At 44.0% G+C, this 20,976-nt stretch overlaps 1 protein-coding gene across 5 annotated transcripts in view; it reads right to left on the bottom strand.

Moving 5' to 3' along the window:
* Positions 1 to 20,976, bottom strand: part of MEGF11 (multiple EGF like domains 11) — a 192,908-nt gene that overhangs the window by 91,942 nt on the left and 79,990 nt on the right. For all 5 annotated transcript variants that reach the window (XM_014251212.2, XM_088063256.1, XM_088063257.1 and 2 more), the window contains exons 5-6: positions 2,360 to 2,606; positions 333 to 453 (exon numbers count right to left, since the gene is read on the bottom strand). In XM_014251212.2, coding sequence (XP_014106687.2) covers positions 333 to 453; positions 2,360 to 2,606 — 368 coding nt within the window. The remainder of the gene's footprint in view (positions 1 to 332; positions 454 to 2,359; positions 2,607 to 20,976) is intronic.

Below are 20,976 nucleotides of genomic sequence, written 5' to 3'. Positions count from 1 at the left end.
CGTGTCATGCTGCTGTTTTTAAACTCTGTGCTGGCACCTACCAGCCAGAGAATCACAGAACCACTGACGCTGGAAAAGCCCTCTCAGATGATCAAGTCCAACCATTCCCCCTGCACTGCCAAACCCAGCACTAACCCCTGTCCCCAAGCAGCACACCCACGTGTTTTTGGAACACTTCCAGGGAAGGTGGCAGGTCCCAAATTGGTGGCCTGCCTGTGGAGCTGCTGTGCACACCCAGAAAATTGCCAGTTTGGGAATTGTTAGAGCCTGGCTGAGACAGTGAACAATGAACATGCAGTTCCAAGCCCTGAGTGAGGATGAGTAGTACCCACCATCCATCCAGCAGGACAGGAGCACTCCCCAGTGATGTGGTGACAAACTCCCCCGTTCTGGCAGGGGCAGCGCAGCTCGCACTGGGCTCCGTGGCTGCCAGGGGGACACTGCTCCTCACAGCTTTGGGGAGAGAAAACAGAAAACAAAGAGATCATTTCAAAGAACTTACAGGAAACAGTAAATCAGGAAAACCCACAACACGGGTCATCATGGGAGTGCTCATGCAAATGATGAGACCTCAGTAAGGCTCAGCTGGCACTGCCAATTAGCTGAGATTCCTTTTATTTCTGCTGGGTTGTTTATGTGCCATGGATCCAGCCCTGTAAGGCTGATGCATGTGTATAACCTTTATGCATGTACCAAATCCCACCCATCTCAACAGGATAACCCATAACCATTAAAATAGCCCAGGAAAATATGAGTTGCAGGATGAAGCCTTCAATGTGAATTATATGACATGGCAATAAAAGAAGCTGCAAACAGAATAAAAGGATGGGATTAAAACGCTTGAAATTTCTCCAGTCACTACTGAATGTTAACATTTGCAGTGTATAATGGACTGGCAAGGACTCAACATCATTTAAAGGCTATTTAAGCTCATTGAGTCTCTCTCAGTACTCGTGGGGGGCAATGTGAGGGTAATCCCTGCAAAACCCAGTGTCTCCTGTATCTGCACATCAGAGTTTTCAGCATCGAGGTCCTGAAGCTACAGGATGTTGTCCCCCTAACTGACTGTCCTCTGATGAGGATGTTCTTACAACACCAGGGGCTGGCCCTGCTGAGCACTGACACACTGATGTCAAGGGGAGCACTCCCAAGAGTAAGCAGAGTCTGTAGTAGTGAGTGCTTCCACCACTGAGGTCACAAGTCTAGGAGGAAATCAGGTACTAAATAAAATATTCACAAGGCCTATCACTTATTTATGAGGGTTAACTCTGTCGTTATTTTTTACCTTCCCCTTCATGCAGGTCAACAAATAATAACAGACTGCAAAAGTATTAACTCACCTACAATAGATTTCTAACCAAATTCAGTGACTAAATTCTCTTTTCCCCTTAAATAATTCTGAAAAACATAATTACTTCTGAAACTACTGAAAGATCTCTAATGAGAACTGATGTTACACTGTGGGCAATTTTAAACAAGAAACTATTGCTTGCTGTCCTAAAATTAATATGCAGATTTTGTGAATCCTACTGGTAAACTTTCTGTGTGGTGGATGGGGATTTAGCTACATGATTCTCATTAAAGTTAATAGGAGTCACACCGCTAAATCCCTGTTCTCTGTGCTTAAAATTTACCCCCTAGATACTAAGCTGATAGAGTTAACAGCAATGCTTTCTCAGTTAGATTGAAAGTCAAATAAATTGGGGATGGAAAAGTCCCATTTGATGCTGCACTGGACTGCTAATGAGGAGAGAGTCCAACTGCTTATCAAAACTCCGCTGTGATTTGGATTATATTCACATTCTGAAATTAGGAACAGGTAAAGTTGTTGCACAAGTTGGAAAATATAAACGTCTTTTAAGCTTATTTTAATAGCGTGGAATCATAGAACTCCAGAATGGTTTGGGTTGGAAGGGACCTTGAAGCCAGATCCAGCTCCTTGCCATGGGCAGGGATACCTTCCACTGTCCCAGGGTGCTCCAAGCCCTTTCCAGCCTGGCCTTGGACACTTCCAGGGATCCAGGGACAGCCACAGCTTCTCTGGACACCCTGTGCCAGGGCCTTGACACTCCCCCAGAGAACAATTCCTTTCCAAAATCCCATCTATCCCTGCCCTTGGCAGTTTAAAGCCATCACCCTTTGTTCCACCCAAACTCTCTTGAAGGCTCCCTTCAGGGACACAGGTATAGCCGGCAGCAGGAACAGAGATCCCCTTTATTCATTCTCTCTAAAATCCCGTTCGCTGCTTTCTACAGAGGCCAGTGTATAAGAGGCTGTAAATCCAGCCAATTTCTTCGCGTTAAACGCGGTCGACCCGAATGGGTTCGGGGGATTCTCAGAGCGCTCCCGCTGCACTTACAACACTCCGGTGTATCCGGGCGCGCAGTGGCACTCGCCCGTCTGGTGGTCGCAGGTGGCCCCGTGGTGGCACTGGCACTGGAAGTGGCAGCCCTTGCCGTAGGTGCCCGGCTCGCAGAGCTCCTCGCAGCGCCAGCCGCGGAAGCCGTCGGCGCACACGCAGGCTCCCGTGATGGGGTTACAGAGCGCTTCGTTCTGGCACTGGCACCGGTTGCTGCAGTGGGGACCCCAGTGTTCGCTGTCGCAGCCTGCGGACACACACGGAGTTACCCGGGCGGGGACACGGGGCTGCCTCACCCCACAGCCCCGCGTGCACCTCGGCCGGAGCCTTCCAAAGGAGCCCCCGCTCCCAAACTGCCCCCACGACCCGGCTTTAACACCTGCCCGCTCCCTGCCCCAGCTTCAGCATCCGCCCCCCGCCCCAGCTTCAGCACCTCCTGCCCCGACCCAGCTTCAGCACCTCCTGCCCCGACCCAGCTTCAGCATCTTCCCCCAGACCCAGGTTCAGCATCTTCCCCCAGACCCAGGTTCAGCATCTCCCTCCCAGACCCAGCTTCAGCATCTTCCCCCAGATTCAGCTTCAGCATCTCCCCCCAGCCCATCTTTATGGTGCAAGGACACAACAGCACCACTGTTATACCTAAAGTTGAGGACTTGTTTAACACCTTATGGATCAGGCCCGAAATCTTTTAATATCCTGTTTCTTAGTGCTTTTAGATTGCTGGAAGGAATGAATTTATAGTGGAATTAGATGCAGAGGGTCACATCCAGCCTGCAGTGCTGCTAATGGGAGGTGGTGTTGCCAAGCAAATCCTGTCAATTTAATAATGTCATCAAATATTGTTTCTTTGTTATGTTCCCATAAGATAACATACAAGATAATCTAAAGAAAGCTTTCTCCTTAGTGTTGCTTGTTTTCTGATTTACTTATTTATTTATTTACTTTTGTTGTCTGGACTAAATAGACGGAAGGAAAGACAATAACACTGGAGACAGGATGTCTTGAGGCTGCCCAGGCTCAGGGATGAAGGTATGGAGTGAATATATCAGGTAATTCCTGTGCTAATAACAGCAACACAGAAGGACCCCAAAGCCTCTGGCCACTGATGCGGAGAGGAGGTTCCCTATGGAATGCATTAAGGCACAGGGAGAACCCTTCATGTGACAATCCAGTCTGATCCCTTCTCTTTTGAAAAGATGTGGAGGATGGGAGAGTGAAGTCAGCCTTACAGGAATGGTTTGTCCTGATTTGCTATCGAAACAGCACCTGTACAACACCTCTTTGAGCTGCCTGCACTCAACAGAGCTCGAGCAAACACCTGAAGTCAAGGTTTCCTCAGCAAATAAGTCAGCAGGAAAACAAGGATTTCTTCAGCAGCCCTACCCACACTAAGCAGCCTTTCATCATAGCTGTGGAAAGGATGAAGAAAACCCTCATCCTGTCCAGAACAGAGCTCTGGGAAGGACAGAGTTACTGATCACTTTCCAGGTACAGCTGGCTGTGCTCAGAGCTGGTTTCAATTTTACCATCAACCCTCCTGCGAGTGGAGTAAATCCCACTGCCAGGCAGGAGAGGAGAGTGGAATCCCAGCAACAGGGCTGTCTTCACAAACTCTTTTATTTGCAAACATGGAAACTAATCCCAGGTGACACGCGCTGCTTCTCAGCCCTGGATCTGTTTCCAGGATTAGCAAGGTAAATGTAAAGCTCTCTTAAGCCTGGTGCTTTTGTCCTAGAAATTGCATAGCCCTTTCCTTCTACAGTACTTGGCTATAAACTGGAAAACTGCCTCTATCCATTAATTTTGGCAATATTTTTATTTATTATCCTTCATTTTGAGAAGGAGGATACTCATTGATCAGTGTGAGGACACCCAGCAGAAAAAGAAGACAGCTCTTAGTTAATTTGCACTGCTGATTACCAGTTTACAAATTTGTGTTTCTTGAGCAAGTGTTAAAAGCCAAAATAAACCTCCAGAAGACAATTCCAAGGTCTCCAAAAGATCTGTATGGTGTTAGAGGATGCAGGTGCAGAGGTTTCATGTCCTGCAGGGAGCAGAGCACACCATGTACCCCTGTGCACGATCCCACTCGTGCCTCATCCCAGATCATTTGTTGTTTTGCCTCACTTCCCCCACAGCTGTAAACAGGGATGATAGCTCCTCTCTAACACCACTGGGAGCCAAGAAAACAAAATCTTACTCTTTATAAGACTTAAATTATTACTGAGAATCTGTGGGAAGAGATGATCTATCTTTATTTCACACAGACACTTGCTAAGGCTGAGTGAGCCTTCTGGGGCAGGGAGCAAAGCTGCTGGAGCTGCTGGAGTTCCCCAGCAATTTCCATTCCAGAAACACTGATTTGTTTTCTGCACAACTTGAACATCAAGGGATGCAGTTCTGCATCTCCATAAAGGGCACAAATCTGAGCCACACAAGGACAGCTGATGTCCCCCAGCACAGGAAAGTGGAGTTCAGGGATCAAACTGCATCCTGCGTGCTCTGGGGATTGATTCCTGCCTTCCCACACCTCAAATCAGAGCCCTGACTGCAGACTGTGGCTTGTTCTGAGCTGATACAGCTCCAGTTGCAATTAATTTTCCTAATATGAATAAATAACATTCATTAGAAGATATGATTCTATCCTTGCTCTTTCATGTCTCAGGTGGGTGCTCCAAGCATCCAATTTGTCTGCTGGGTTTGTGTTTTTCACTTTGAAAGAAAGTGAAGGAAAAAGAAAACCATTTGTAGGAAGGGAAAATCATTTCCCATCATTAGTTCAAGCATCTTGTTTCAACTGTACAGTGCCTGCCCCAAACACAGCTCCTTTTCTGTAAGTCCATCCTGCTTGAACACTTATTTACAATTAGTATTTGGTCATATGCTTGTTTCCTCCCTGTGGCAAATTTCACCTCCCAATCTCACCAAAGGGAATTGAGTGAAATTTGTTAACAATGTATCAGTGTAAAATGTGGATAATGAAAGTTCATCCTCACCTGATTTTACCTCACATGAAAATAAGATCTTTGCTGCTCAAAGTTTATCAGTTCCTGTTGGTTTTTTTTCCCTTTTCTTCTAAGTCCCATATTGCAGGGACTCCAATGACTCCAATGACTGTGGAGTCAGTTCATTGGAACATGATGTGATATTTATATAATGATACAGTGATAACTCCCAGATCTGCACTGTGGACACTTCTGTACCTTTACTAAGGTACATACAGGGATGATAAGCTAAAATCCAAGCACTTATTTGTACAGTTAACTCCACTGAGCTCAGCAGGCTCCCTCAGGTGTGAGACTATTTGAGTGTGTAACTGGCTACAGGACTGGGATCCAGTAGCTCCTGGTAAAAATTATAAAACAGAAGAAACAAAAGACTTCAGCAACCAAAAGGTATTTTTTTCTCTATACATTAGTGTGGCAAATCCTGGCTGGTGTGTGACAGTGACTGCAGGTCCTGGGACAGAGAGCAGAGCCACAGGATCCTGCTGCACTTTGGGATCATCAGCAAGTTCTCCCATGGGCAAGGAGAGACCACTTCAAACCTCAGTCCCAGCCTAGCACAGTCTGATCCTGCTCTTGTTGATTGCCTCAGTGTGTTACTGTAATAGAGATAAATAATAACAGCAACATCGTGTGAACAGAGAGCTGATTAAAGCTCACACGAGCGCTCCTCTGTAAATGCAGATGCCATTAAAAATGTCAAAATGATACAGAGACTTTAACTAGACCATCAATAAGGAAAGCAACCTGAGAGAGGTGATGTCAGGGAGGTACAAATGCTTTCCTTAGCTGCATGTGGGGATGTCAATACCATGAGGGATGAGTCTGAAACAGCCCCTGTTCTCCAGGGAGATGCTGCATTGACAGGAGCTGCCATATTTCAGGTACATTCCCCGGCAAACGTGCTAACTTGCTCACTTTTTCACCTTTGGAAATACGGCTGGAGGTGAACTGTCACCAGTAAAAATGAATGTGGCTCTGTAAGGGATGAGGCTGAGTGCCTAAGCACAGTCACTCTGGTGTGCACCTGTGACAGGAGAGGGATTCTCCCCTCGATGGAGACTGCACAAAGCAGCACCAAGGTGTTTCCTCCTCTTGCCATCCCCACTCCCACACTGAAATCTCAATTCCTTCCTGAAGTGAGGGCTAATTGCTGCAGGCTCTGCAAACAGAATCATAAAATCCTAGAATCCTTAAGGCTGGAAAAGACCTCCAAGTCCAACTTTCAGCTGAACAACCCTGTGCCTACTAAACCATATCATGAAGTGCCACATCTGCTTGTTTTTGAACCCTTCCAGGGATGGTGACTCCAACACTTCCCTGGGGAGCCTGCTCCAGTGCTTAACCACTCCTGCAGTGAAGAAATGTTTCTGCTGTGGTGGTGCATGGCATCCTGTTAGCAGTTGTGTCCTGGTGAATACACACCGAGGATGCCTGGGAAGTGCCGCTTCGCTCCCCAGGGGCTGATTATCCCTGCAGGAATGATCAGGGAATTGCTGTGTTCCAGGCCCATAGCGACACCCAGTAGCCAGTGCAGCAGCACAGCTCAGCCACAATGAAGCAAACACAGGGGTTTGGAAAGGTAACAGATCAATAGAAGGACTCCCAAGGAAGGGGTGAAATTTATGGAGTGACTTATCCCAATGAGACAGAGTTAAAAGCGTTATTCCAGAGCTTTTCCATCACTGCAAACACACTCTTAATATGAAAACAGCATGTTCTGTCACAGCAGCACCATAACTGTGGTCTCAAGGTCTGAGTTTATTCTGCTCTCATCAGCATCAGCCTCCCTGATGGTCCCCTTGGCTCTTTTGTAGCCGGGGACCAGTTCAGTATTGCAGGTCTGCAGTCAGTGGGATGTTCACAAACGTCCTGCACAAGACACAGCTGGAAAAACCCCAGGCCGATTTCCTTGGCTCAAGGACTCAGGACCATACTGGGTTGATGGGGAACTTCAATTAATTCACACTTTAAAGAAGCTTTCCACAAATTTGCTAAAGCACAGAATGTGTTCATATTCAATAATCAATATTCTGGAATATTTCCAAATTCTGTTTGTAATGTTTAAATGAGACACAAGCCCTTAAAAATGCAAACAGGAAATAAAATTAACTTATTAAATCTAAGAGGATATGGTTTAAGAGAGATTATTTTAGAATTTACTTTGAAATTAGGACTAGAGTCTCCTTTTAATGTAACTGTACTGTTGTAAAATGATTCTATGCATACAAATTGAGGTGAAAAGTGGACTTAGCTCTGGGTGCTTTATTTTTTTTTTTTGGTCTGATTCAGTTTTGGAATCAGATGGTTGACCCAGCTAATGCAAAGCAGGCAAAGAAACAGCAAAAGGTAAAACATACCTGAATGGAATGAAGGAAAATTAAAATAATCAATGAGGGTTTTATTCCCTGTACTTTATTCAGCAGGAGAATTACAGCCCTGTGTTGAACTGTGTCTGCTCCCTGCACAAACATGACTCCTTTTGGGATAGTTCAACACCTTTGCAAACAGAAGCCAAGCAATAGGTTTGGAACAAGGTCCATGAAGAGGGAATTCCCTACAATGACCCTTCCCAGCACTTTGTGCTGGCTCTGAGCAGCGCTGAGCCCCTCAAGTGACACCAACACACTGCTAAAGGCATGAGCCAGGTCACTGACCAATCACCTGCTGATCTGCTTGATTCTAACCCAAAAAACCTCTGTCTCATAAGACTGATCACCCTTGGAACGTCTAACACATGTTAATAACACTCGAAATAACCCCCATTTTCTGAAGTGCCCTTCAAAAATGTTCTTCAAAATGCTTAGAGACCAGCATTCTAATTCCCTGATTTCTCTAGCTGGGACACCTTCCACTGTCCCATACCCAGGGGTGTGCTCAGGTGTCCCCACTGAAAATTCACCTCTACTCAATCAAACTATAAAAAATGCAATTTGCAGGCACTCAGTGCCACCCCTGGATAACTCATTACCTACCTGCTTCAAAAATTCCAATTGTATTAAAAGCAATCTGAAATTAAAGACTTCAGGGCCTTAGCAGGACTCCTCTTCCAATTTTTCCTGGGAGCAGCCATGTGCCACTGGCTGTTTAATCTCTGTGCAGTGAGTGGCCCACGGGGAGGGTGACAGCTCTGTGCTCTCAGTCCATCACCCACATGTCAGGGCTTTGCTCTGACACTGCTCATGAACCACCTGAACATCAGCCTGATGACACTCTTGAAGACATTTTTCTAATTCTTCATTTGCTTTCATTTGTTTCTACAAATCAAACAGGGAGCATCCCATGTAAATAAGACATTTGACTTATGGAGTTGGTGTCACAAAAATAAAATGTCAGATCAAAGGTTGGAAGAACAGCAGTAATTCAGTACTTGAGCCTATGAATTATGATATTTTCTTTAATTATGTGAGCACAGAATACCCTGGCACTTGCTGACTTCTGAGCTTGTAACTTTGCAGCCTTAAGGTTCCCAAACCTGGATTCCTTTTATCTCCAAAGCCAGACTTTCAGTCACGGCTCACACAATTATAATGAAGAAAATGCCAGTCTCGGTGTTTACAACTCTAAGACTGCCCAGAGAATGTATTTTGCATATGTAAATATGCATTTGTGTATTCACCCAAAAGGAAAACCCCTGGGGTTAATCTGAGGCTGGCAGGACTTACAATCAGTCTCATCCTCCCGGTTTATGGATCAGTCTTTATCAGGCAGAAATGGAAAATTGGGAAGGGAACATCAGCTGATTTTCCCAAAATGAATAAATTATTACTCACAGGAGGCAATCAATCTCATTTTGTGCTTAGGGTTTTTTTTTTTTTTTTACCTTTCTTAAGGACAGAAGAACAGATTTTCATCCTTCAAGAAAGATTTTGATGATTCTCCCTGAAGTTCCTGCTCTGAATCAGGTACGGAACATGTGGCTGATTTGGGCCCTGATTTAATCTTGGATGATGATCTCGTTAGTCACTGACTCTCCAACATGTGGTACCTAACTCAGGCTCAGCACTTTAGAGACCCCACAGTTTATTTAGTACCCTCTGAGGAAACATTTACTTTAAACAAGTAATTCTTGTTTAAAGAACATTCCTACGGTGTTCTGTGGAATGCTTACAACAGTTACCTAGCTGGAGGTTTGTCTTTTGGATAAATGGAAACAAAATCTCTCCAAGTCAAAGAGAAGTTAAGTGTTTGGATGTCAGCCTCATCAAATCCTGTAATGAACTCCATATATTTTGGAAGCAGCAAAAAAGAAGAAACAACTTCTACTCCTGACAGATATCGAAGTGTGGCGCTTACAGAATTTCTACTACGAGCTATTTTGACAGACGCTTCAAAAGAAGTGAAAATTAGAACATTAAAAAACCCTGAGAATATTTCCTATTTCTTTTTGTAGAAATTACTGCTCTGTTTAATGAGCCTTTAACTCTACTGACACTCTGGATCTTACAAGGAGTTTAAAATCATGAAACGCTTCATAAGGGAGCGACAACATTCTATACAACTCTGGCAGCTTGTCTTCTCATTATAATTTTTGTGGAGAAGATGCTGCATTCTTTAAAATGTTTTTTTTTTAGTGTCATATTAATGGGAGGCAAAGTCTGTTCTTTAATTAGAATTTTACTGTGGTGAATTAAAAAATACATGGGCAGAGTATCAAGAGTCTAATAAAACTAAATGAAGATACTATCTTTCCTCTGTATGAAACCCAGCAGTCTTTGCTCTGGCAAAACTTCCATCAATACTTCATTATTATTGTCTAGGACAGGCTTGTAATAATAATATCTGCAAGTAACTTACTTCCAAATTCAGTCTTCCAACTGGGTAAAACATTCTCTCTCTCAACATCTGTAATGGACTTTAGATGTTTTCATTGACTAGGTAATGAAACTTTCTGGTAATGCCTCTGCATAGAAATAAAATCAGTTTTGCCTGCAAGAAGGGGTAGAAATACACTGGATATGCCTAAAACACTGCAGGACAGGGATAGGGAGGAATGCAGCTTTCAGGAAATTACTGTTAGAGGGGCTATGGGGTGGTGGCTGCGGAGCTGCTCAGAGAGGCCTCTGTCCCCGGAGACTGAGAGCTGTTGACACAACGGCGGTGCCTGGTGTGGAAGAGCCACATGCAATACCCACACGGGCTTCTTCCTACTCTAAATCATCTAAATAAACAACCAAGGCAGTTGTGGGAGCTGTTCAGTAATTCCTGCTGACTTTGATGCAGTTTGGAGCAGACCCACAGGGCCACTGGGAGCTGCAGGAGGCTGTCCAGGCTGGCTGCCCTTCAGTCACATCCTCCCCCAGCTCTTGTGGCTGGGCAGGACAACTTCATCCTTCACCTGGGGAATCCAGCATGTGGAAATCAACCTGATCCAAGCCCTGGAGTCACCTTTCCACCCTGTGTGACTGCAGAGGATTGAGCAGGACCAACCCTGCCTGGCCAAGCTCTGGAGACGCTTTCAGCTCCTTGTTTTTCACAGCGCATAAACCCGGCCCTGCCGAAGGTCACCCTGCTGATGTTTTGCCAGATAGGCAATATCTCTTTATTTGCAGTTAAAGCAGTGCTTAAAGGAGAAAAGCTTCTTGTCACTACAACAAGAAGATGTTCCTTCTCCTTGTCCTTCCCACTCAGGGATGTGTCCCTTCCCTTGCTGCTGCTGAGCAAAGGGAGCAGAATTGAGATCTGGATTTGCTGATCAGGATTGGCTGAGCAGTGGGGAAAATTAAGACATGGATATGGAAGAAATGCTGTATCCACCTCAGCAGCTTCAAATTGTACCATAAAGTTTCCCCTTCAAGGGGATGGATAAGCATATCCATCATGTATCCATCCATGCCTCCTTCATGCATAACAGAACGCACAGCCCTGACTCATCTCTCATTTTTAAGACGGTCAATAAGCAATTTATTTTATTGTGTTGATATTGAAACATGAAGTAAACACTGTGGATTGTGGTATTTGCTTTTATTTCAAACAGTGTAGCTGGAAAGTAAAAAGAAACACTTACTCTCTTTGCTACAATTCCCTCCTAATGACTAATCATAGAATCCTGGAATGGTTTGGGTAGGAAGGGACTTTAAAGAACTTGTTCCACCCCCTGCCATGGGCAGGAAAAACTTCCATTATCCAGGTTGCTCCAAGCCCTGTCCAACCTGGCCTTGGGCACTCTCAGGGATCCAGGGGCAGCCCCAGCTGCTCTGGGCACCCTGTGCCAGGGCCTCGTCACCCTCCCAGGGCAGAATTCCTTCCATTTAAGCAAAATCTCTCCTCTTTTAGTTTAAAACATCCCCCCTTGTCCTATCACTGGGTCACCTGAGCATTGCTCTTCAGCCACACAATATCAGCTTAAAGGATGTTCTGCCCCAGCAACTGAATCTAGGAAAAATCTTACCTTTTCTAGTGTGAATTCTGTTACTTACAGATATTCAGAGAGAATTAGAGCAGCAGAAAGCCCAATGGCCTTTGAAAAAGGGGTGTTTTTTATATCTAAAACAGTTCAAAGGCTTGCAAAAAGCTGTGTGCAGGTATCCACATCAGCTACTTGCTGTTCTCTTTTCTTCTGGGCATACTTGAACCTTCACATGGCTCTTTAATGTTACCTAATGTCTTCAAGATATCTTAAATACACTGCTGTCTTTCTCTTATAAACCATTAATAGTAATGTCCCTTTCAGGCACAGAAAAGGAAACAGTTCCGTAAAAAAGTCTTGCCCTGTGTGACCCAGTAAAAACTGGAACGTTCACTCATTGAAACACATTGTGAGACTCAGCACAGTCTCTGCAAAGCCTTTCTGATATTTACCAACAGAAAATAGCAAGTCTGAAACTCCTGGTGGAAAAAAAAAAGCAAAAATACTGAAATGCTAGAATATTACACTCTCTTTTCACATCACTTAGGCACGGAGACGTGGGATGTGCTTTTAATAAAGAGATAATCATGAGGCAGACAAATACTGCATAGCTAAAATACCAGGAGCCAAAGGCTGCGTGTCCCTGGGTGTGCTGGGAAGGGCAAGAGGACACAGAGCCCAGCATCAGGAGAGGTTAATGCCAGAAAAACTCCAGTGTCCCTAGAGCAGCTCCTTAGACTGCACCACTGCTGCAGTTCTCCTGCACCACTTCTTTAGGATGCAAATGCTGAGAGAGCAGAGCAGCCTCAGCAAGCAAAGCAGCAGCCCTGAGTGCTGAGCAGAACATTCAGACACCTCTGCCTGGGTCCCTACAGCTTCCTCTGCCCACCAGGGGAGCTTGGGTTTCCTTCTGGAGAGCCAGGCAGGAGGAGAAAGTCTTGTCTCATAAATTATTGAGATTGGATGTCTAAACCTTGATATTTTATTTTGACTTCCCAACATGTTCCAATGTTGTTCACAGAAGCATAAATTAATGCCAATTTCTAAAGCAGAAGTTGCTCTAAACTGGGAAGTGAAACTTTTTTGTTATGATGTTAAAAACAGATAATTCTTAAACTGTTTTACATTCTGAAAAACAGGCTGATCAAAACTGTTCATGCTCACAATCAGTTACGGGTGTACTGAGCTGAAATGTTTTGACAAAATCCCAGCCATATGGAAGCCGGTGCTTTTGGATCAGTTTCCCCATTGTGGATTCCTGCATTAAGCCATCAAGTGTCAGGTAGGCAGAAACACTAAATCATCACTCCACATGTTTTTTCCTCATTGTTTACAAACAACCTGTTTGTGCTGCTGCATTATCCATGGGTCAGCCACACAGAAAGCAGGAAAATCCACACAGCAGTTCCACTTCCAGGCTCGGGGTGTCAGCTCCTAGAGGTGCAGCTGCAGTCTGAGGAACTGTGCAACAGCTTCACCTCTCGATTAATTTAATTTCTCTCTTTTTTAGTGACAACTCCTACTGACAAGGCAAAACAAAACAGACACACGTGACTTCCTGGCTGGATGGCAGAACGGGATTTTGCTGGAAGAGAGCACAGCACCTGTGCATTAAAGGTTTTAAATGCCAGACTCTTCAGATCTCTGTGTTCTCCTACTGGCAGCAGAGATAAACCTTAAAAAAATCACAGGGAAAAAGAGCTTCACTGATGAGACCATCACCTAAATTGTCCCTGGCCACGCTGCACGGTGCCATCAGCAGCCTCGGGCTGACCCCAGTGCCCTTTGCAGCCAGGGAACTTCTTGCCATCATCTGTAATCATCTCTGATAAGGGCTGGCCTCCGTGGGTTAAGTGAGTGCCATCTGGAAAATGACAGATTCCACAACTTGGCTGTTTCCTTGGCTAAGAAAGGTGCCCTGCTCCCTGCAGAACATCTGAGCAGAGCCAACACCAAACCCCCTAAATATTAAATAATCGATGAGCAGGAGGCACGAGCCCACAGCAGGAACCCCCCAGGGAAATGCTGGATATTCCTGATGCCTGTGAGGATGGTGACTGCTGGTAGGTGGTGATTTAGGAATGCTGCTGACACACATGCACAAATCTGATGACACAGGAAATTAGCATCCGTTCCTCTCCCCCTGCTTCAGAAGAATTTACTAAATATAGCTCACTCTTTAAATATTAAGGATATCTGCAGAATGTTGTTGTTTTTGAAAGGGTTCTTTCCTGACTGGATTTTCCTCATCAGGCTTAGTAATCAAGTTGTTTTATTTGGAATGGATAATTATTAGTTGAGTGATTAATTATTCAGAGTACATTACTAAATAAAATTCAAAGTATTCTGGTGTAATAAAAAAGTGACAATATGCAACTATTTGGGTTCTAAACTGTGCAATAAGATCAGAACACGTAGGGTCTGTAGGTATGTAAATGTGGTTTTGCACATTTAACAGAATTGCCTCCACCACCAGAGTCCCAAGCAAACACTGATCAATTCTCAGGGTCCATCTACGAGCTGGAAAAATTATTTAATCACCATTTCATAGAAGGGAAACTGAGACAGTCAAATTCCATTAAACTACAAAACTCCCCAGAAAGGAAGTGATAGCACTGAGATAGGACAGCTCCAAGATCTAAAGTGTAAATTTATGCTATAAGTACCTTATAGTATAATTTTTCACTACATTTATAATCCTGTGCTGAATTAAACAGATGAAAAATGACTCTTTACTGTATACAGAGATTAATTCATAAAGTATTTTTCTATTTCTCATCAACAGCAGTGTTTAAAAAGTGGAAAGTTGGTACAGAGAGCATCCCTGGGATGCAAACTGCAGTGGGATGTGGCTGGTGCAGGACTGAATATCCTGGGGAAGGGACCCAGCCTCTCCATCCTGCTCAGCCAGTGCTGGGATGTTGAGTGACTCTTCCTGGGATTTTCCCTCCTGGCTTTCCAGGTCCCAGCTCCACCACTCTCTTTAAGGAAATCTGGGATTCTCAGGTTTGCTTCCATCCCCATTAACCCTGACAATGTTTCTTACAGACCTGTGCTGATCTTCTCCCTCACTTGGTCTCTAACAAAGCAAACCCAAGTTACACAATATTTGCTGCAAAATTTTCCATGGACTGTGCTGGGACCTGGTAGGTTTTGTTTCCCTGCTGATTGCCAGGGTTGCACAACTGGAATTTCTGCAAGGCAAGGAATCCAAAAGGCAGTAAAACTCCACAGAGAGAGGCTGCTGGAGCTTCTTCAAGTATTTGTTAATTAAAATTGTTACAAGTAAATGAATTAAGTTCATATTGCACCAGAAGGACTTGCCCTTATAGAGACCTCACAGCCTCACAGCAAATGTAAATTCTTTATTGTACTGCAATTCCCATCTATGCAGACTCCTCTGTTTGGCACATCCTTAATTTCTGTCAAACTAAAAGAATTCTAACATTTTCTGTCAGGGAGCTGGTGTTAAACTTGAAGAAGGCTTAAAAAAACCTCTACTGTTGACTCATTTCACTCAATCCTAGGCAGATCTGAGAGAAGGAAGATTGAAAGCAACATTATAAGCCCAAGAATTATCCTCAACTCTTGAAAGGCACACAGAAAATTAAACTGGGGGATCAGGATCAAGGTAGTGGAAATTATTGGGTCTGTGCACTTAAAAGCTGAAGAAGGTGACTTCCCACTGAGACTTGAGGACACAGGTGCACATAATTTTAAAAATCTGCATTTTTAACCTTTTAAATTTGCTAGAAAAGCAAGGAAGTTGTTGAGAAATTGCAGAAAACACAGCAATTTAATCAGCTCCTTCCAGACTCTCTCTCTAACTTTGAGATTCCTGATCCCAGCAGGTCAGTGGATCGCAGAACGACTCCTTGGTAGCAGCTGAATGGAGCTGGAATCAACACAGCAGCACCTTCTTAGTATAAACTGCATAAAAAATCTGCATAACTGCATAAAAAATCTCTTCATTGCCAGCTGTGGTGGCTCTGGCCACCAATGGTCAATGCTGAAAGCCATGTCCTGTTCCCTGCTCCTTCCTAGGAATGCAAGAGGAGCTGTGGAAAGAGCTAAAGCCAATTTTCTAACAGCAGGCTGGGAAAAGATTCAATTTTTCCAACTTTGCTATCAGTTTCTGTGCATTTTTAAAAGTAGGGCTCTACAATCAACAATTTACAGGTGTTAACAGTATTTTTTTCAAGTTTTTACGCGTGTCAGAGGTGAACACTGATTTCTAGGTGTTACTTTTCCTTGAATCAGCCAAAAGACTTCAGGCTTATTCTTAGACCCACAGACTTAAAAATAATTATAACCTCATAATGCAAATACTGTGAATTTCATTAAAAATCAAAACACCACTTGACTGCCAAGAAACAACAAGCACTTTTATGCATAAGCTGACTAATTCCATCTTCAAAGCTTCTGAAAAAACAGTAATTGTAGCTCATCATGGCTACACCTTGAGATATAACCTTGCACTTGCTCCTGCCCGCCCTGCAGTTTCTGAGGAACCACTGATGACTGTTTACATCTCACTTATGGCAATGGGACCCGTGGTGGAGCAGGGCCACATCAGTGACATGTGACAAATGCTGCAACAAAGATTTATAAAGCAGAACCTCTAATTACAGCCCTGATCCACAGCCCACTGAAAGGAAGGCAAAAGACACTGCTCGTTTTCCCAGTGTAGCCTTATAACCTGATTTATCCTCAGATTTGTCCTGGCAACAGAGTGTCGAGCTGCTGCCCACAAAATACTGCCAGGTGGAATCTTAGTAAAAAAAGATTTGAAGCTGTCGATCCAAGTCCTTGTTTTCTCAAGTCTCAATTACAGGGCCATTTTCCTTGTGGGAGCTCTTTATTACTTCCCATTGGGAGCACAACTCACCCCAAGCGTAGCTGCCAGAATTCCCCTCTCAGGTTCTGACTGCTCGAGTACATCCACCTTATTTTACACAATTTACACAAGTGCTGTAAAGTTCTTTATTGATGCCCAGGTTTTACAGCTTAATTTTAAGGTACTCAACAGTTGTGCTCAGATATAGTGGATGGATCCTCCTGCTTCCATATGTTCTCCATTGTCAGAGAGGTCCAAACTGGCAGCTTGCTGAGCCTGCCTGAGACATGGCCATAAGTCTTTGGAATTGGGACTTTTAACAACTCTGCTTTTCCTGATTCTTGTGCAAACCACTCAATCTGTCCTGGCTTTTAAACTACAGACGTTTTTATTTACTTTTACTTTTGACTGGTCTTAGAAATACATGTCAATGAAATACTGTTATTGTAAAACACCTTAAAAAACGGGTTTAGGTCTAGAAAAGCTGTATGAATGAGATCATAAACTCCTGGAATGGTTTGGGTTGGAAGGGAGCTTGAAGATCCCACTCCATGCTCTGCCATGGCAGGGACACCTTCCACTGTCCCAGGCTGCTCCAAGCCCTGTCCAACCTGGCCTTGGGCACTTCCAGGGATCCAGGGGCAGCCCCAGCTGCTCTGAGCACCCTGTGCCAGGGCCTTGGAACCCTCCCAGGGAACAATTCCTGCCCAATATCCCACCTATCTCTGCCCTCTGGCAGTGGGAAGCCATTCCCCCTTGTCCTGTCTCTCCATGCCTTTGTCCCAAGTCCCTCTCCAGCTCTCCTGGAGCCCCTTTAAGCCCTGGCAGGGCTGAACAACACAATCCCAGTTTATCACCAGTGATTACTAAAAGAAGATTGTATTAACCAGCACCAGCAGGGACCAGTCACACATTTATCCAAACCAGTTGTTCTTTTCGCCCTCACACCTTTCATAGGTGTGAAAGCTCAGAGAAAATACTTGGCTGTAGGTGAGCAAAACCCAGGAGTATGAAGACCCAAAGTAATCCTGCACTTTTCAGCTTTCATGTGTGCAAAAAGAACGGGGGGAAGAAAACAAGGCATGGAAAGTTTTAGACAGAAAAAGGGAAATTATTAAGAGTAGGAGGAAACAAAGAGAAAGATTAAGTAGAAAAATAACACAGATAGGTTAAAAGAAGGAAAAAAACCCCAACTACATAAAACCCAGAAAAAACAGAAAGATTTTTTCCTGGAAAATAAAGAGCTGAATGAAAGACCACATGAAATGCTGCTGTCCCTGCCTTAGTGTCCCACATAATGTGTCCCTGAAAATAATGAAGGTCACCAGCACGTTATAGGAAGTAGCCAGCACTGAGAAGCCCATTAGAACCAGCACAGAAATGATCAATTTGTTTATCCTTGTTATCTGCAAACAGAAAACAGCGTGGGAAGGGGATGAGTTCATCTTGCTCCCCAAGGCTTTCGTTCCCCAGCTGTTTCCCCTCCCCAGTGCCACGCACATGACTCCTGCTTCTTACTCCTGGATAGGCAGGGAATAATGAGTAACTGTAATAAAATAAATAGCTGCTTCTTGCACACATGACATCTCCTGTCTGATTTCCTGGGAGCTGCATTAGCAAGGTTTATAAGTCAACTGTTAAAACTCAGGACAGCATTAAAAAACTGACAAATGCCACTTGGTCACGTCCCTGTTGTCACAGTTATTGAGGCCTCTGGAGAGAGTGTCAAAGAAATAAAGCAAATTTCTTTTTTTGCTTAATTTGTGTCAATTGATTTCCTATTTTTAATTAATAATTCTAATTATGATGCAGCAAATTTACCCAACAGACACAACTGGTTTAATCAGCATGTATTGATTGTAACAGTAGAATTATCTCAGCGTTCCTGACACCATTGATTTTCTGTTGTGGGACTGTAAGAAAACAGCAGCTGGACAGACTCTGGTGTCAGCTCACGGTGCTGATGATCCCTGAGCTATGAATTGGTGCTCCTGACCCAACAAATAAAAACACAGACATTATCTACTGCTTCAGCACCCCAGAGGAGGAATCTGGTGATTAAGGTATGGCACAAATAAGGGGTTTAGTCATAGCAGTAGCAGCAGGAACATGAAGGTGGGAGACGCTGATTTGAGGCAAAAAGGCAGCAGTCAGAAAAGTCCTTGTAAAACTGAGCTAAATCATTTGGTGTAAGTTCCCAATTTGTCCTCATTTTGGACAGCCCCAAACATCACTTTAAGCACGTACTTAAATATCCAGGATAAAGACTTTAGGGTATTTTTGAGCCTGAGTCTCGCATTTTTTGGAGAATCGCAGAATTGGAAAATGGCTTGGGTTAGAAGGGTCATTAAAGATTATCCCATTCCATCCCCCCCATGGGCAGGGACACCTTCCACTAGCCCAGGGTGCTCCCAGCCCTGTCCAGCCTGGCCTTGGGCACTTCCAGGGATCCAGGGGCAGCCACAGCTTCTCTGGGAAACTGTGCCAGGACCTCGCCACCCTCCCAGGGAACAATTTCCTCCTAATATTTAGTGCCAACCTCCTCTCAGTTTGAATTTCCAGTCTTGTTTCAGTTTTTCCCCTGGTTTTTCTCCATAGCTCCGCTTTGAGGGTGCTCCCAGAGGCTGCAGGGTGTCCAGGCCATCAACACCTGGTACAGCCTGGGCTCTCAAGCATCACTGCTGTCCCCAGCTTCTCCAGAAGCAGAGCACTGGGCTGAGAAAAGAAAGGGAATTTACAGAGAAGGCACAGTGTGACCTAAACCACTGTTTAGCCCTTTTGCTGAAGTCATTGAGATTTCTGCAATTTTCTGCTCATCAAGTTCCAGATTCTGCAGAAATTACATTAAAAGCCCCTTGGAGCAGCACAGAGAATTTTGGTCCATTTGCAATTTGAACACTCCAATTTTGAAAGCGTACAAAGACTTTGCAGGAAAAGGTGGGTTTGAACTGACCCTCTGGACCAAGATGTTCCCAGGTTTGGAAGGAAAAGTGAGGAGATCTGAAGGCTGGGCCAAACCAGTACAGAGGGGAGAAGAAAAACCAAGGTGGATGGTGCTGCCTCAGTCTGGGACATCCCACCATTCCCAGAGGGAACAGAGGGCAGAGCATTCCTTTAGCAGAGCTGAGACTGGGAATGGAAGCAGCCTCTGGGAGAGGTGTGAAAGGAAAAGTCTGATTTGTTTCCTTGCAGAGTTAATCACAGTGGAGCAGAAGATAATTCCCCAAGTTTCCTCTCATTTGGTTTTCCACAATAGCTGACAATATGAGCACATTTAGCAGAAAAGCTGCTGTGGTGGAGGGGAAATCACGAGTAATAGAAAAATTATAATTTTTCCTGAAGCTGTTAATTCATATTAAACATTTTCAGTTCTGCTTACTCAAACTATAATGTGTCAGGAATAAACATGTGATAATACTAGTTAGCTTTTTGGCTAAAATATTTGGAACAGTAAAATTGATAGATAATTACAGTAACAATTATTTGTTCCCTGCCAAACCTGCACTAAGGCATGTCTGCCTGCAGACTTATGCCTTTTTAAGCACAAAAAGATAAGCAGTACACATCATACACTTTGAATAATGAAAAAGATATCCTATGGCCAGCGTTTCAGAAGTGGAAACAGACTGTGGTTTGATTCAAACCATATCTATTTATGTAAAATGGGATTTTAATTGGAGCTACTTATCCCCGTGATACAAATGAGGCAATAAAAAATGATTGATGCACTCGGGTAATTATTGTTATAGCACCTTGCAAACTACAACAAAAAAACTTTCATGTACATAATGGCTGTTTAAATTTTAATAACATACAGAACTGCTTGTCAGTAGGCAAAATATTAATGCTACATTTTGAACAATATTTATATTTAAATACAAACAATATTTAACTGAAAAATCAGAATACGTGAGAAATGCTGGATGGGTTTGTTTAAGTGATGAATAGATTTCTTTTGGAAACATATGGAAGAAAGAAAAAAATGCATCAACTAGTTATTTTTCACAGTGGGGACATCCAAAGATGATACAGCACAAACTCTCTGTCTCCCAAAGTGTGCAGGGAGGCGGTGAGTGTGATGGTGCAGATATATCTGGTCTCGTAAGAGTCACTGTTGCTGCTTCTCCATTTCTACCTAACAGCAAAGGTTAAGAGTGCAAACCCAGTTCCTGTTCATTATTATACAGCATGAATAGCAATATAAATTCTTAATAATTGTTATACCTAGGGGGGAAGTAAAGCAATTCTGCTCATTTAAATGAAATGAAAGCTGAGTGCTCCAGCCATCCTTTCCCTCTCCAGCCATGGAACACTGCCCCAGCAGGACGTGAGGCTGCTCCTGCTCTCTCCATCACGGCCACATCAGACTTGCTGGAATACTGAACAGCCAACAAGGCTCAGAGAGGCTCTCACAGAGCACAGGACT

This window comes from Pseudopodoces humilis, chromosome 16 (assembly GCF_049639895.1).
Source record: "Pseudopodoces humilis isolate 2021_Gansu_Grassland_sample_001 chromosome 16, ASM4963989v1, whole genome shotgun sequence".
In the NCBI taxonomy this organism is placed as follows: Eukaryota; Metazoa; Chordata; class Aves; order Passeriformes; family Paridae; genus Pseudopodoces; species Pseudopodoces humilis.
This window is presented reverse-complemented; position numbering and strand designations above follow the sequence as displayed.